The sequence below is a fragment of the Mytilus galloprovincialis genome, chromosome 3 (assembly GCF_965363235.1).
Source record: "Mytilus galloprovincialis chromosome 3, xbMytGall1.hap1.1, whole genome shotgun sequence".
NCBI classification, from domain to species: domain Eukaryota; kingdom Metazoa; phylum Mollusca; class Bivalvia; order Mytilida; family Mytilidae; genus Mytilus; species Mytilus galloprovincialis.
In genome coordinates, this window is record NC_134840.1 from 61,878,001 (window position 1) to 61,894,322 (window position 16,322).

The window sequence follows — 16,322 nt, forward strand, 5'->3', positions numbered from 1 at the left end:
TGACTACAAATTGTGGTACTTTAATAAATTATGTCTTTAGAAATTAGATGTCAATTTCACACACATTGCTTAAGGCAAATATCATAGTCTATATGAAATAAAACATGCATTGTATAAAAACTTATGTAAATAGACTGAATAAATTCTGAATCACTAAACAAATTTTAAGGAAACAGATTCAAATGACAAGCTTTGATTTACTGTCGTCAAGGAAACTTTATGTTGATATTCAAATTACAGAGCATTAATAGTCATGGTAACAAATAACATGTCACTATAGATAAAAAAAAAACCAAATTGAAAGTGAAAGTTAATAAAATCTATTTATATCAAATGTGCAATAATACCTCATGTTGAGTATTTTGGGCTTCCTGCATTTCTTTAAAGTTTTTCAGAACCAATACAGCACTATTTAATGAAGTCAGATAATATCCTCCTTCTGTGTTCATAACAGCTGGATTTATCAGATCCCACATGTAGTCAGCCTCAATCTCAGCTGCAATTATCCCACAATGCACCACTACATAGATCAACATTGGTAAGAAATCTAGAAAAAATATTACAAATCTAATTATGAGACAGTGTTTGATGAACAAAATCTTCATTTCAAATTTAAAGATTATATTTTATTTTTTCAAGCATTAGTGTGAATGAAGTTCTTAGGGAGATTTCCATGAGACAACAGCTGTGTTTAAGAAAACTTCTGTCCAAATTTCATGGATGTTTGACAAAGTTTTTGATGTCAAAAAATACTTTAACCACAAACAGAATCTAAATTTTGATGCCTGTGACACAGCCAAAAGTTATCACAACTATGTCTTTCTTCTATAACATAAATCTTGCAGGCTCGACAAAAATACTACTTATCTAAATAACAGAATTTATTTTAACACGATCATGCATATATGTAATCATTCACTGATGACAACTTTTCAGTACCCTTTAAGATGAGATCAGTAGAACAGCACTTTTTTTTCATGCACAATCATTCCATATTGAATAATTTCTATCTCAAAAATATTAGCTACTTACCATCTGCCCCAACAGCCACTGGTCCTTGTATAGCTTCATCGGTATTACCATTTAACTGTAAATAACAAGGATGGCTTATCATTAGTCCAATATATTGTTGGTTATTTGCAAAATATGTAGTACTCAAAATAACAAATATTGCTAATACTGTAATATTACAGTCCTTTTAAGGTACTTGGCTAGATTTTTTAATGTATATTCAAGGTTGATTAAAAACAAAGACTAACTTGAAAGTCATTCAGACAACTGACCTATGTATCAAACCTTGAATAATATTTGAACATTAATGCAAGAATAAGTCTTAAAAATATCGTATTTTTTATCATGACATACACTACTGTAGATAATGCATTTTAATTCCTGTATCAAAATAGGTTATCTACTTCAGAAATATACATATGGACTTCACATACATTATTGAAGGCTGTAGGGTGACCTATAGTTGTTACCTTCTACTTTATTAGGTTTCTGGTGGAGAGTTATCCCATTGGCAATTATACCATATCTTTTCTGTTTTTACATAAATATATAATACTTTTAATGTGTAAATTTAAGAGCCATTCTATCTCTCTCTCATATTGCACTTAAATCGACCAACAATATTCAAGTGAAAAATTTTGCGCATATCAACAATTTTGATGAGAAGGTACAATTATCTTTTTAATTCCTGAGCAAAACATTTATGCATTGAAACCATAAAAATAATGAATGATTTTTTAATCCATTTTACAGTAAAATTGTGACAAATAAACTTACACATTGATAGATACACTGTGTAGCTTGTAGAAGATGTTCTAGTTTCTTCAGTGGAGAATAGGCCTTCTGCATCTTTGTAAGATGGAATCTGATTTTCTCCATTTGTAAACTGTTTGGAACTAATGCACCACTCTGTTTTAAAAAATGTTTTCATATTAATTCATAATATGATATAATTTTACTTACAAAAACATATTTAAAAAAAAGTCCCTAATATATAAAGGTAAAATAATACCATAAACAAAGTGTTCTCATGTACTGGTGGTGTTTTTTTTTTTTGTATTTTGGTTTTTGGATGACTTTAATAAGCATTGTCTTAAAACCCATTAAATATGTTTGAACATTGGTTTACAAAATCTTGGGTTCAGAAATAAATAGGTTGATTTTTGCAAATAGAAACCCTTGTATAGTTTAAACTTCCTTAAAAACTTTTGCACAAGTTAAACGACTTTCATGACCTCAGGTTAAGTTTTCTAAATGTTTCAACTCAAAATGAAACTCCTGACCACTATTTGTTTATGATTCCGCCATTTTGTTTTTCACGAGTTTTTTTTTCCTCAACAATCTTTGAAAAAACATATTTTGACAGCGTTTTTACACCTTATACTAAAATATCGAATGTATTTGATGTTTATCATAACATCTATGAAGCAACTGGGCCAAGAAACACGTCATTGTTACCGCTTACACTGTGACCGTCTAAAAATAGAAATCTATGTATCCTGAAAGATACATTCGGCATCTACACCTGTATGCCAAAAGGATACATTCGGCATGTGCACGGGTGTGCGAAAAGGATACATTTGGCATGCGCACAGGTGTGCAAAAAGGATACATTCAGCATGAAAGGGTTAAGAAAATACATGGGGAATATGTCCATGAGACACAGATAATGCCCCCACTTGCACATAACATCATTAAGGGGCATAACTCAAGATTGGTAAAAAAAACGCTACCCTAAGTAAAACTGGTTCTGAGTTTTGTGGTAATAAGCATTGTGTATAAATTCATAGCATTTGGTTGAGGCAAACTTAAGTTAGAGAATGGAAACCAATTTTGGGACGTACACACAAATGTACAGTCAGACAAGGGTAAAACTTAATGCCCCCTCCTCTAGGACTGGGGCTAATTAAAAACTTTTAATTGTGTTATCCATTAAATACAGTGCTTTGATGAAATATGAATGGGTCTGTCATAAATCTATAAAAGGTACATACCCTGAGACCTATTTCTACTGGTGTTTTACTTCTGGCATATTTTATGTTTCTTGATAAAGATGGTAAACTTCCATTTCTGCAAGATGAAATAAAATTACAGAATATTTTTGGTAAAAAAACTTATAAAAATATATAACAAACAATATAATACTTTTTTGTTTAGGAAATGACAATTATATATGTCAACAAATGTATTCATCATTGTTCATGTATTCGTAATACAATTTATATTTATTAGTGCTATACACCTTATCCTTATTTTTTCGAAATTACTAAACATCACAAAGGTTCCTATCCAATTTTGACGTCATAATAGAAAATTTCTGACGCCACAGTGACAATGGAAAAGTGATTTGTATAACGTCAATAGTTAAACCAGCGTAGATTCCCATGTCAACTGGTATCTCTCTGGTCTACTGGAGCAGATTTCCAAACAGTGATTATGTGTTATCCCATACCTATATTGTCCCGAGAACAAAATAAGGAGAATTACTTTATTTTCTGTTACTTACCTTGTGTATTCTTCCACAAACAATCTGTATATATGGTGTTTCAGAGGTTGCAATACACAGACATGCAAGGCTTTTTCAATAATACCATCTATGTTCAATATTTCATTGGGATTCAGCTGAAAATTTAGCAAAGTATTATAAGTATGATGTCTTAACATTTATACAGAGACTGCATGATCTCAAAGTCTTGAATATATGACTACTTTGTGAAAATTGGGGAGGTACTCATAATCACAAGTGTATGTATTCAAAAGAATCTTCAGAAAGCCAATATGTATATTAGGTGGTTGGCATAATTAAAACTATGATCAAACCTTCTTACACCTTCTGAATTTTGGTCTGTTTAGTAGGGTTCTTATAACAATTCAATTTTCAAAGAGTTACAGACTTTTTTCGAAGAGTTTTTTTTTTTCAACCGGAAAAAGGTTAACAAATGTAGAGATATATAAGTTGCATAAGGTCAAGAAGGCATGGCAAAGAGCTGATATGTCCTTAACATTGACTTAATATATATTCTTAGAATCCAACAAATCAAACTATAACTATAAATCTACTGCCAATAGACTTACATTCATTCTTTCCTTCTGTATGATGTCATCTAGTTCTCCTTCTCCATGCTTTACTAGATAATTCTTTATTCCTGTCATAAACTGTCTTACCTAGAAGATGAAAACAAACCTTATTAATAGTAGTGTTCTTACAAACATATCTAAAGATTATTACAGAAAAAAATAGCTATTTTGAAAGAAAGGCCTCAGCAGCAAAGCCTAAAGTTTTATAAAAGGTAGCTTAAATTCAAACTGGCTAATTTCAAATTGGCATTAAATTAATGTGAGTTATAGTAATAGTAATAGATTTTTGTAAGTACAATGTAATACAAAAATGTACAGATTTTTCTGAACAGATTTTTATTTTGTATCCTGATGACCACTGAACAAATCTTTTTTACTTTTTAATTTGAGCTTTATAGAACCTGACAGGCATGTAATTGAGCTTTTAACCAAGACTCTAAAGTGAATATGAATAACTGTCATATGTATACAGGTAATTACTTACATTTCTGGTGACAAAATGAGGATTAGTTTCTTGACTTTCCAATGTACACTGTATAAAGTTTTCTATAGTACTACCAAATGTTGTATTTCTGTCTTGAGACAATCTGAAAAAGAAAACAAAAAAATGTAGAACTGGTTTTTACAAAACACAATATACTTTTAAAGTGTCCTGTTCAAAGCATTAAAGGCTGCATCTTTGTAGCATCTTCCACTTTCAATTTAAAGATGAAGAACAGCAACATCTAATTGATCGTCATTCACAAATTAAATGACTCTTTAACATTATGTCATTGGTGACTTAACTTATGTAATTTTGTCAGTTTTCTATTTGATTTGACAGAATCATAATGATATCAAACGGTATAATGAATTGCTAATTTTTTTTAACAAAGAATCTGTGCATGATAAAACCTGTTGTCATGAATTATGAGACTAGTTTGTTTATTGTAATTTTATCGCAGGGATCACTTTCATTTTATTGCATAACTTAAGAAGTGACAAGCTAATATTAATTATGCCATCAAATATTTCTACAATTACAAAAATTTTACAAAAGTTATTTTTTTAAAGCAGATGATATTTCTTTTGTAAATGTCTTCATTGAAAAAATGCAAACATCTCTTATTTTGGTTATGATTTCTATGCCCTATTTGTAGTATTCAACATGGAAAAAGACCAAAACTGATCAGCCAATCATGTATAAAGAAAGACAACCCATTTTTTTTTTCATATAAACTAGTAATAATTCAAATTTACTCTAACCTGCATATATACTCTCTGATTTTGTATTCTGGAGTGTCTTCTTTTCTTTTCTCTGTAAATTAACATGAAGAATATAATTGTAAACTTTCATTAAAAGTGTTAGAAAAAGGACACTGTCAAGGGATAATACAAAATACAGGTCAAGAAATTGTATTTAGAATTCAACAATATTTTATCATATGTGGATAGAAGAAACTAGATATCATTGAGATGGGAGCCATCTCTGTGGGACCCGCTGTGAATAATGTGCATTAAAAAAAATTGTATCTTTACCATAGGACATGGGTTTGTCAACTGAAATCAAAGTTTTTGACCTTGACCTTTGACCTAGGAAGTTGTAAATAAATTATGACACACCTTTTGGTGTTGGTTTATAAACATGTCAAGTATAAACTTTGAAATGATAACGGTTCTCAAGATATAGAGCGGACACGATCTTTACCATAGGACATGGGGTTGTCAACTGAAACCAAAGTTTTTGACCTTGACCTTTGACCTAGGAAGTTGCACATAAATTATGACACACCCTTTGGTGTTGGTTTATATACATGTCAAGTATAAACTTTGAAATGATAACGGTTCTCAAGATATAGAGCGGACACGATCTTTACCATAGGACATGGGGTTGTCAACTGAAACCAAAGTTTTTGACCTTGACCTTTGACCTAGGAAGTCGTACATAAATTATGACATACCCTCTGATATTGGTTTATATACATTTCAGGTATAAACTTTAAAATGATAACGGTTCTCAAGATAAAGAGCAGACACAATCTTTACCATAGGACATGGGGTTGTCAACTGAAACCAAAGTTTTTGACCTTAAACTTTGCCCTAGGCAGTCGTTCATAAATTATGACACACCCTCTGGTGTTGGTTCATATACATGTCAAGTATAAACTTTGAAATCATAACGGTTCTCAAGATATAGAGCGGACACGATCTTCACCACAGGACACAGGGTTGTCAACTGAAACCAAAGTTTTTTGACCTTGACCTTTGACCTAGGAAGTTGTACATACATCATGACACGCCCTCTGGTGGTGGTTAATAAACATGTAAAGTATAAAGTATGAAATCATAATGGTTCTCTAGATATGGAGCGGACACAAAGTTAAAGTGTTACGGACGGACAGACTGATCACTATAGGGCGACCCGCCTTTGGCGGGGCCCTAATAAATTTATTATATCATGGATTAACTGCATCTGCATGTTTAGAGTAATGTGATAAATGAATTAGATGTAACTGAGCCTCAATTGTATCTTTTTTACATCTCAATTGAGCTTTTGCATGTTCTTATTTATATATTGCGCATCCGCTGAGCATGAAAGGTCATGTGGTCACATTGCAGTCTCCTCAACAATATGACATGTTCTAAATGGCCTATAGGTGATCTGTTTCGGTTAACAATGTGTCACTAGCATGCTGTCTCATTGATGTTCATAATGTTCGCCTCACATCTATTTTTCATTTATACAGAGGAGTGTATCCCAAGATCGTGTATAATGATAATTGATAAACAGTGACCTATAAATGTTAACTTCTACTTCATTTGATCTCTGTTAGAGAGGTGTCACATTGACAATCATATCACATCTTTTATATAGACTTATTAGTGCAATAAAACTTTGGATAAGTTCTGTTGCTTTCTTTTTTAGGCTTTCCAATTTAGTCTTATTTTAGCCCAAATTTGTTTACTTGTGACATTGGTTCCTTTTGTTCTTTTAAAAATAAATTGATATTAACAGACAATATTTATATTTTGCGCCTGTCCCAAGTCAGGAGTCTCTGGCCTTTGTTAGTCTTGTATGAATTTTAATTTTAGTTTCTTGTGTATAATAGAGTTTAGTATGACGTCCATTATCACTAAACTAGTATACATAGTTTTTAAGGGGCCAGCTGAAGGGCGCCTCAGAGTGCGGGAGTTTCTCACTACATTGAAGACTCATTGGTGGCCTTCGGTTGTTGTCTGCTCTATGGTTGGGTTGTTATCGCTTTGACACATTCCCCATTTCCATTCCCAATTATAATAATGGCAGACTGATAAGAATTTTTTTACAGACACTTTTAATATGACAGACATCATATTTAAAAATCATTATAACCTACAGAGTAAATAGGTTTTAAATTTATTCTGTATACAACAATAAATTGCAAATTATACCAAATAATCCACAAAATTTTGAATATAAATATCCATTGTATAATATTAGCCAGTTTGTCTACGAATCTATTATTTACCATTTAAAAGATGATGACAAGAAAACAGTATAATTTTGAAGACAGGTACAAACAAATCGATTAAATGTGATACACAAATAAACATAATCTAGATCCTATCACAAACTACCTCATCAATTATCCTAAATATTCCATTTAAGTCATTAAACTTTACAATAGGAGAACCTGGTCCAGATCAAAAAGTCGTTTATTTATAACTTCTCAAAATAATTCCATTATAATACATTAATCATCGTAATCTTTAAATGGATAATGGTGACAAAAGAGTTGAAGAAACTATGTAAATATCGTCTAAATAAAGAAAATTATCTTTTTAACAAAGAAGTGCTTTAGCAAGCTATACATAAATCAGTGTGTGTCACTGAGAAAAACAGGCCAGAAGCAAACAATGGGGAAATTCAAAACACATCTTTTTATTATTATAATATGTCATACAATGCTTTATATCTTATGTATTGAATTTGCTTCTCTTCTGCATTTCATAATGTGGTATTACTGAAGACATGCTTTTATCATGTTTATAGTACCAATACACCATTTGATCATAATTCAAACAGTAAATTATCACTATCTTCTAGTTAACTTTCAATGTCTACCATGATTTAATAAGAAAGCTTTAAATTTGAACATCCTAAACTCTCATTGTTAACTTATAAAATAAGGCTTTTGTGTAAGGTTTATACAAGTGCATAAACTGAAAACCATCAATATCAACTAGGGTTAGCATGGTTAGGCTAATAATTCTAAGTGCAGTGTTCAAAATTTCAACCCATTTAAATACACTACATGTATTCACTAGAAAAATTATGACTAAAAAACGTAACAGGAATGTAAGCTTCTATTGTTATTAAAAGCTGTTCAGTCTGTTTTTTACACTTGAAAAGAAAATTTTAGAAATCTGTGAGTGAGTCTTCTATAACATTTTTCGTGTCAATCTGTTATAAATGATATTAATAAGTTTTTGCATTAATGAAATTAACTAATAAATACTAAATAACTTTCAAAACATAGGTAAAATATACAATACATTTTGAATCCAATGAAATAATTTTTATATTTTATATATTTTATAAAAAAAGTCTTAGTTGTATCTTAATTCATTTCCCATCTAACATCTTCAATTGTTTACATAAATGTCTTTTCTGTTTTCAATTGTATTGTTGAATTGCTGACTTATTGAGGCATACAAATCAACTGCATAAGAAAACATTAGCAGCACCAAGATGTGTATATTTTAAGGTAGCAGTAAGTTTACTTTGAAAATATGCCACAATGATATGGCTTGCACAATGTTTTCTCCATTGATGGGGAAGTTTATAAAACGCACATGTAGGCTCAATGGTCTTATTACAATAAGAAACTGTGGTATGATTTGCAATGAGAAAACTCTCCACAAGAAACCAAATGACACAGAAATTAACAGCTATAGGTCACTGTACACCCTTCAACAATGAGTAAACCCATAATACCCAGTCAGCTATAAAAGGTATATCATACTATTAATTAAAGGAACTGTAATTTGGAGGTAATTCAGTGTGATGAAGACTTTTTGTTGTTTTGTTATTAATAGCTAACTTTTTTTAATTCTAGTCCAAAATGATTTTTTTTATCAAAATAAACCTGACAAATACAGGACTTTTGTTTTTTATATCACAATCACATCAAAACTGACCAAAAATAGCATAGGAGAATCAGTATATTCATACACATATAAACAAGAATTTATCAAACTATAGCATTTACAAACCTTTTCTGTTGTGTTGCTGTCCATCTTTGTGATCTGGACCTTGAGGATCTGTCTGAAAACATTTACCAGTGGTTTTATGATCATCAGAAGAAATGTGTTTTGATTGCCGATTTTTTGTTCTATCCTCCAGATCAGTTAAATTGTCTAAACTACTTCCTGAAGATGGAGGCTGGAGCATTAAATCATGAGTATCTATAACATCTTCATCAGAATCACCCACCAGAGTGGAATCTGAGTGACAACTACTACGATCACCAGGAGATCGCTGATCTAAGTGAAGAGTGTCTTTTTGCCAGGCTAAGATTCGTGAATGAAGGTCCATTTGTGGTACTGATTTAGGATCACAATTTAAAAGAGAACCATAAAATGTTTTATCCCAGGGTGCACAGAACTCCGTTTCTGCGTTAGACCTAGTTGATACAGGTGCATAGTGACTTGTAAGATTATCATATTCTGACATAGCACCACTGTATATAATGGTCGGAATTTGTTGTAAAGGTTTCACTGTTAATTGAGGATTCACACTAGATATTAGATCTTCCACTGTTGATAATTCTGAGAACATAGAATGTCTAGAGGCATCGTTTAATTTAGACGGTCGATTAACGGGGAACCTACTCAAAGTAGGAGTTACTTGCTCTTGATCATCACAATAGTCAAACAAAGAATCCTCCTTAAATTGACTATATCCACTTTGTTGTTTATTAACATTTGATCCTTTAGCTATGTGTAGTTTTTCTAATTCACTAGCCACATGTTTAATACTTTCTCTATCAAGAACTGTCATGTTATTATCAGCATTTTGACTCGATCGCTCTTTCATACTATGAGATCGTCGCATCGGAGCAGGAATTCTCTCCAAAACTTCAGAATCGTTAGGATTAGCACCATTACTTAAATTATATTCAAAATCATAGTTTTCCTGACTTTCATAACCAGGGGACATAATAGTTTCTAAATTTGGACCCTGTGAAACACCTTTCGCTTTTCTTCCACTTAGTCCCATAGATGGAGCTGATCGTCTTCTAATGCGAACTAGATTAACATGCTCATCTTCATTGGCTTCTAATGCATCAAATGGTTCTGCATAAACAGGGCTTTTAACACCAGATTTAGAACTATTAGAGGCACTAGACTCTTTATCAACGATATTTTTCAATGGTTTTGGTTTAGATATTACTTTAACTGGGCTTGTTTGAGTTGATATTGTAGCAGATATTGTAGCACTCACGATTTTGTCTGATCTAAATGATTCTCCAAGTTTATCTTGAGTATTTTGTATATCTAATGATACAGATTTCCTAAGTTTTCGTTGAGAGATCGAACCTGAATGTGTTGTTTGAACTCCTGCATCTGTATGCAAGTTGTTTTGAATACAAGTCTGAATTTTATTTTCCGATCGTATAACACTGATTGCATTGTTTAAAAGAGTAGGTGATGTTACTGTTGATTTTTCCGCTACTTTAGGATAAGGATTGGTTCTTTTACACTTATGTCTTTTTGTTTTACCTTGAACAGAAGAGATAGGAGTAGCACAAGATGACGATCGCCAAACATCCTCATAATCACTCATTTTATCTGATAAACTACTTTTAAAATACTGATTATCTGGGATATTTAGCAAATCTAACGAAGTTGTAAAATATAAGTTTGATTTCTGTTTAGAAACACGAGGATGGGTTTTAGAATTTACTCCATCACTGGAATTTCCTGATGACCAATTATCATCCATTTGTTTATTTGACTGACACTTTTCACATATACTGCCTTCTGATGTTTTTCTCCGTCCTAATGCTGAATGATGAATGTTGGGAGACGACACAACTGTGCCATCCCGATTTAGATGGAACTTTACGGGTGATGATTTCTGATGAATGTTTGTATGACTACCTGTCAAGCTTTCTTCAGACTGGCTTGAAAGTGGTTCTTTAAAACACTGTGTTGATAAAGATTGACCTAGTCTTTGTTTCTTATAATGTTTAGCACTTGTGATATTAATTGGTTCACTTCTAGATTTATGTAAAGGTTCACATCTCATTGGAGTAGATAATGAATTATTAGATCCTTGGAAAGACAGTGATAAATTGGATCCTTTGTCAAATCTATATGATGTCCAAAAGTCTGAAAAGAAATAAAATGTGTATAATAGAATCAATGTAAATACTGAGAAATACTTCAATTTTAGTTATGTATGCCTTGTCAGCAATATATTTAGATGCTTATTTGGTGAATTAATGTTTTATTTGTATGTCATTTTTGATACACTGATTACTGATAAAAGTGTATTTTGGGATAATTTGCTGTTTATTGCTGTCTCATTGATATATTTTCCCATATCTCTTTCATTAAAGGCATAAAAGCAGCAAACTGATTGTAAGACTTTCTATGCTAAAATATGTGTGTTCTTTAAACAAATTCTATTTTTCCGTTTATTTTTCACTGATCAGAGTAAAATACAATGCACTCTCTTTCAAATATCATGATATTATGTACCTGTCACATCCAAATAAATGAATTTTGTTTTTCTGATATACTATTGTTATTATGAACATTAAGGCAGATATTTTGTAAATTTATATGAGACTTTTGTGTAATGTGAGAGGACATCATTTATGAGAAATAACAGATTCTTATAACATTTAAATACCTTGTCCTAATAACGATAATGATGTTAATTCCTGAAGAGTTTTTGCTCTTCTTATTGTAGGTGGCAGCACTAGTCGATGAGGTAATTCCTCTCTATAAATATGAAAAAAGGTACTTTATCTATTAAGCAATATGATAAAGGATTTCTCTAAATTAACAAATAACACATTTATGGCATAAACAACTGCAAATTATCTGTAGTTCTTGTGTGGTTTTTGCATTTTTAGTTGGTTGAAAATTTTAAGATTGACCTTGACAAAGTATTTCATTACAGGTCACTTAGATGTCTTTGATTTTGTAAAGTCATCCTTTTTCAAGAGTGCATGTATATGAACAATATATTTTTCCAGTAAGTATTATTAGTGGTGCTACTGATGGACATGGTACTGGTCAACCAACCAATGAAAAAAGCTCATTGTTGGATTTTATTTGGGGTAAATGTACCTCAATCTTTAATTCCGACATTTTGTTTTTCATGTGTGTTTTGTTTTTAAATTGTGTATTATGTTGTGTTATTTATGTTTTAGTTGGTTTTAATTTTGCCATGATATTGTTTTACCTCACCACTTTTTATCTCTCTACTGACAACTAAGAATTTGCACACTCATATAGACACAGGCAATAGTTGTGCCCAATCAATACTTCAGTATAATAGGTTAATACTTTCTTGGTTACTTACAAATTTTCATGATAAAATGCAACCAATTTTGTGAGATCAGAAAATATATGGCTTGACCCCTGAACCCTGTATCCGTCTCTAATGTTCTCAATCAAGTAGTGATCAACATTAGCACCACTTCTTGTAGGAAACTGAGCTGACAAGGCATATGTGTTAGGTTGGCTGGAGTTCCGGATTATAAATGTCTGCAAATAAATATCAATTACTCATTCAAGTACATTGGACAAAATTTCCATGCAGGAAATGTAATGTGTGCACTGTAACGGTACAAGACCATGTGCCTCCAGCATATTTTACAATTGTACATATATATTTGTATTTTGACTGCCATGTTAAATTGTTATATTATGACTATCTTGTAAAATACAATTTTTGTGGTTTTTAATCTTATCTTTTCAGTCTCCAACTAGTGAAGCCAAAGGGGACTATAGGTGTACACTCTGTCTGTCTGTTATTCAGTTCATCTATATGTCAATCACCCTATATGTCTATCACTTTAAAGTTTTGTAATTTTTTATCTTTTATTGGTAGATAACTGTAAAATCCCTTTCTTATCATTGCATCAGACTTCAAGTCAGCAATATGACAGTTGTTGTCCATTCTTTTGATGTGTTTTATCATTTGATTTTGCCATTTGATTAGGGACTTTCCGTTTTGAATTTTCCTCAGAGTTCAGTATTTTTGTGATTTTACTTTTTTCTGTTACCTTTTCAATTTGAACTCAAAATTGATCTTAACATACCCCAATTTCCCTGTCTTTCAGTAAATGGACTGCTCCAGATCTGCCAATTTCTGAGAGCAGCCATATTGGGTGTGTTTTTGACAGCCTCTCTAAGAAGTTGATTGGACGATGATCAGAGTCTGACAAAGGATCACTGCCATTGTCTGGATAGGAGGGAATTTCTAATGCCTGAAATGACAAATGAAAACTATTGATCATAGTTAACTACTATCCTGAAAAGTAAAAAATATCTACAGACATATATATTGGAATGCTAAATGAAAGTATAACATAACTTGTGGTAGCTTATTTGTTTTGTCTTTATAATACCATATAGCAGGTTATTTTCGCGGGTGTAAAATTTCGCGATTTCCATTGAATAAGGTCAATGAAGGTATATGCACTATTTTGCCAGTTATTATTTTGGCCAATTCAAAACTTTTATCAATACCTTTACCTATACACTTTTCAATGGGTGGAATTTATTTTGGCAATTTTGTTATATCCGTGAAAATAAGCGTAAATTTACAACCAGTAAAAATAACCCCTTTACGGTACGCCTGTTGTGTGGCAAGTTTACAGTTAAGAATCTTTTCTATTTTTTTTTAAATCTTATGTAAAGTTTTCTATGCTTAAAAAATCCATATTGATCAAGATCACTCTTGTATTTTTGTTCATGTTGAGGTATCCTCCAATATAGGTCAAGTCAATATAAATACATAACATAAAAACATCCAGATGACTACATGAACAAACTTTCCTTCGTTTCTTAATGTGTTAAATATATCCTCTAGGTACTACCTTTGAATGTGTAATCTAGGCTAAAGTCCTTCAGATGACCTGACTGAACAGACTATCCTTGGTTTCTGTTTGTGCTGAGGTGTTCTCAATGGTTTCCTTGTGATCCAGGCTGAGGAAATCCAGATGACCTGACTAAATTGATTTTGTCCTAGGTATGTTCTTGCTGAGATATACTCCAGGAGTCGATTTCACCAAAAAACTTACGACTAAGATTGATCGTAATTATACTGAATTGTTCATAACATACGATCAATCTTAGTCTTAAGTTTTCTTGTGAAATCGATTCCAGGTACTTACATTGGGTGAGTGATCCAGAATAAACATCATGATGACCTTACTGAACAGATTCTATCCTGGGTTTCTGTTTGTGCCCAGTTACCGTCTACATACTCACTTTGGGTGAGTGATCCAGGCTAAACACATCCAGATGACCTGACAGAACAGAATCACTCCTGGGATTGTCTTTGTTGAGTGATATTCCATGTACTTACTTTGGGTGAGTGATCCAGGCTAAACACATCCAGATGACCTGATAGAACAGAATCACTCCTGGGTTTTTGTTCACAGTTATAGCTATCTGTGGAGGCCAGAGTTCCAAATGCACTGTCTTCCCCAAAGCCAGGACTACTATCTGTATATGTCTGTCCCTTACTGAAAGCAAAGGTGGTCAATATATGATACATATTTTCTAATTCTATTTCATGAAATTGGGGTCAAAACTCTGATTTGGCATTAAAATTAGAAAGATCATATCATAGGGAACATGTGTACTAAGTTTCATGTTAATCAGACTTCAACTTCATCAACCAGATGCTCCGCAGGGCGTAGCTTTATACGACCGCAGAGGTTGAACCCTGAACGGTTGGGGCAAGTATGGACACAACATTCAAGCTAAATTTGGATTGTGATTAAATAGTTGACACAGCATAGGTTTCTGACACAGAATGAATGTGTTCTAATGAACTTAAAATTTTTGTTTTCTCTTAGAGCAATTCACTATGCTGTTGAATATTAATCCTCTCAAAAAAATGTTTGAAGAAATTTTCTTTTTTATTTATGAAATTTCAAATGAGAAAAATTGAACCCAATTTTTTTAATCACATCCCCCTTTCCCTTATTCCAAAACTAATCTCAATTAAAATTTCTAATGGAGTTTGCAACAATAACTACTCATTTAAATACATCATAAAATATTAAGATGTAAAAAAACTGCTTGTTATCACTGAATGGTAAAGATTATTTTAATTTATCAGTTGGTAGTAAAAAGTGAATATACATTGTATATTGTATATAACAAAGATTTAAGTTGATTCTGGACAAAGAAAGATAACTCCAATTAAAAAAAATCTTGCTATTGCACAATATTTTGCAATTAGATATTTCTTGCTTACTATTCTGGACAAAGAAAGATAACTCTAATTAAAAAAAAAATTGCTATTTCACAATATTGTGCAATTAGATATTTCTTGCCATTGCGCAATACTGTGCAATTGAAAAGACTTGCTATTGCACAATACTTAATATAATAATTTTAGATCCTGATTTGGACCAACTTGAAAACTGGGCCCATAATAAAAAATCTAAGTACATTTTTGGATTCAGCATATCAAAGAACCCCAAGATTTCAATTTTTGTTAAAATCAGACTAAGTTTAATTTTGGACCCTTTGGACTTTAGTGTAGACCAATTTGAAAACAGGACCAAAAATGAAGAATCTACATACACAGTTAGATTTGGTATATGAAAGAACCCCATTTATTCAATTTTTGATGAAATCAAACAAAGTTTAATTTTGGACCCCGATTTGGACCAACTTGAAAACTGGGCCAATAATCAAGAATCTAAGTACATTTTTAGATTTAGCATATCAAAGAACCTAACTGATTCATTTTTTGTCATAATCAAACTAAGTTTAATTTTGGACCCTTTGGACCTTAATGTAGACCAATTTAAAAACGGGACCAAAAGTTAAGAATCTACATACACAGTCATGACAGTTAGATTCGGCATATCAAAGAACCCCAATTATTCAATTTTGATGAAATCAAACAAAGTTTAATTTTGGACCCTTTGGGCCCCTTATTATGTTGGGACCAAAACTCCCAAAATCAATACCAACCTTCCTTTTATGGTCATAAACCTTGTGTTTAA

General features: G+C 31.8%; 1 protein-coding gene across 5 annotated transcripts in view; it reads right to left on the minus strand.

Moving 5' to 3' along the window:
• The window catches only part of LOC143068565 (protein sprint-like), a 50,116-nt gene that overhangs the window by 4,675 nt on the left and 29,119 nt on the right, over positions 1-16,322 (minus strand). For all 5 annotated transcript variants that reach the window (XM_076242727.1, XM_076242728.1, XM_076242729.1 and 2 more), the window contains 13 exons: positions 14,663-14,822; positions 13,392-13,559; positions 12,650-12,834; positions 11,972-12,063; positions 9,325-11,445; positions 5,335-5,386; positions 4,574-4,676; positions 4,087-4,176; positions 3,518-3,633; positions 3,006-3,081; positions 1,789-1,920; positions 1,033-1,087; positions 348-547 (listed from right to left, as the gene is read on the minus strand). In XM_076242727.1, the coding sequence (XP_076098842.1) occupies positions 348-547; positions 1,033-1,087; positions 1,789-1,920; positions 3,006-3,081; positions 3,518-3,633; positions 4,087-4,176; positions 4,574-4,676; positions 5,335-5,386; positions 9,325-11,445; positions 11,972-12,063; positions 12,650-12,834; positions 13,392-13,559; positions 14,663-14,822 (3,550 nt within the window). The remainder of the gene's footprint in view (positions 1-347; positions 548-1,032; positions 1,088-1,788; positions 1,921-3,005; positions 3,082-3,517; positions 3,634-4,086; positions 4,177-4,573; positions 4,677-5,334; positions 5,387-9,324; positions 11,446-11,971; positions 12,064-12,649; positions 12,835-13,391; positions 13,560-14,662; positions 14,823-16,322) is intronic.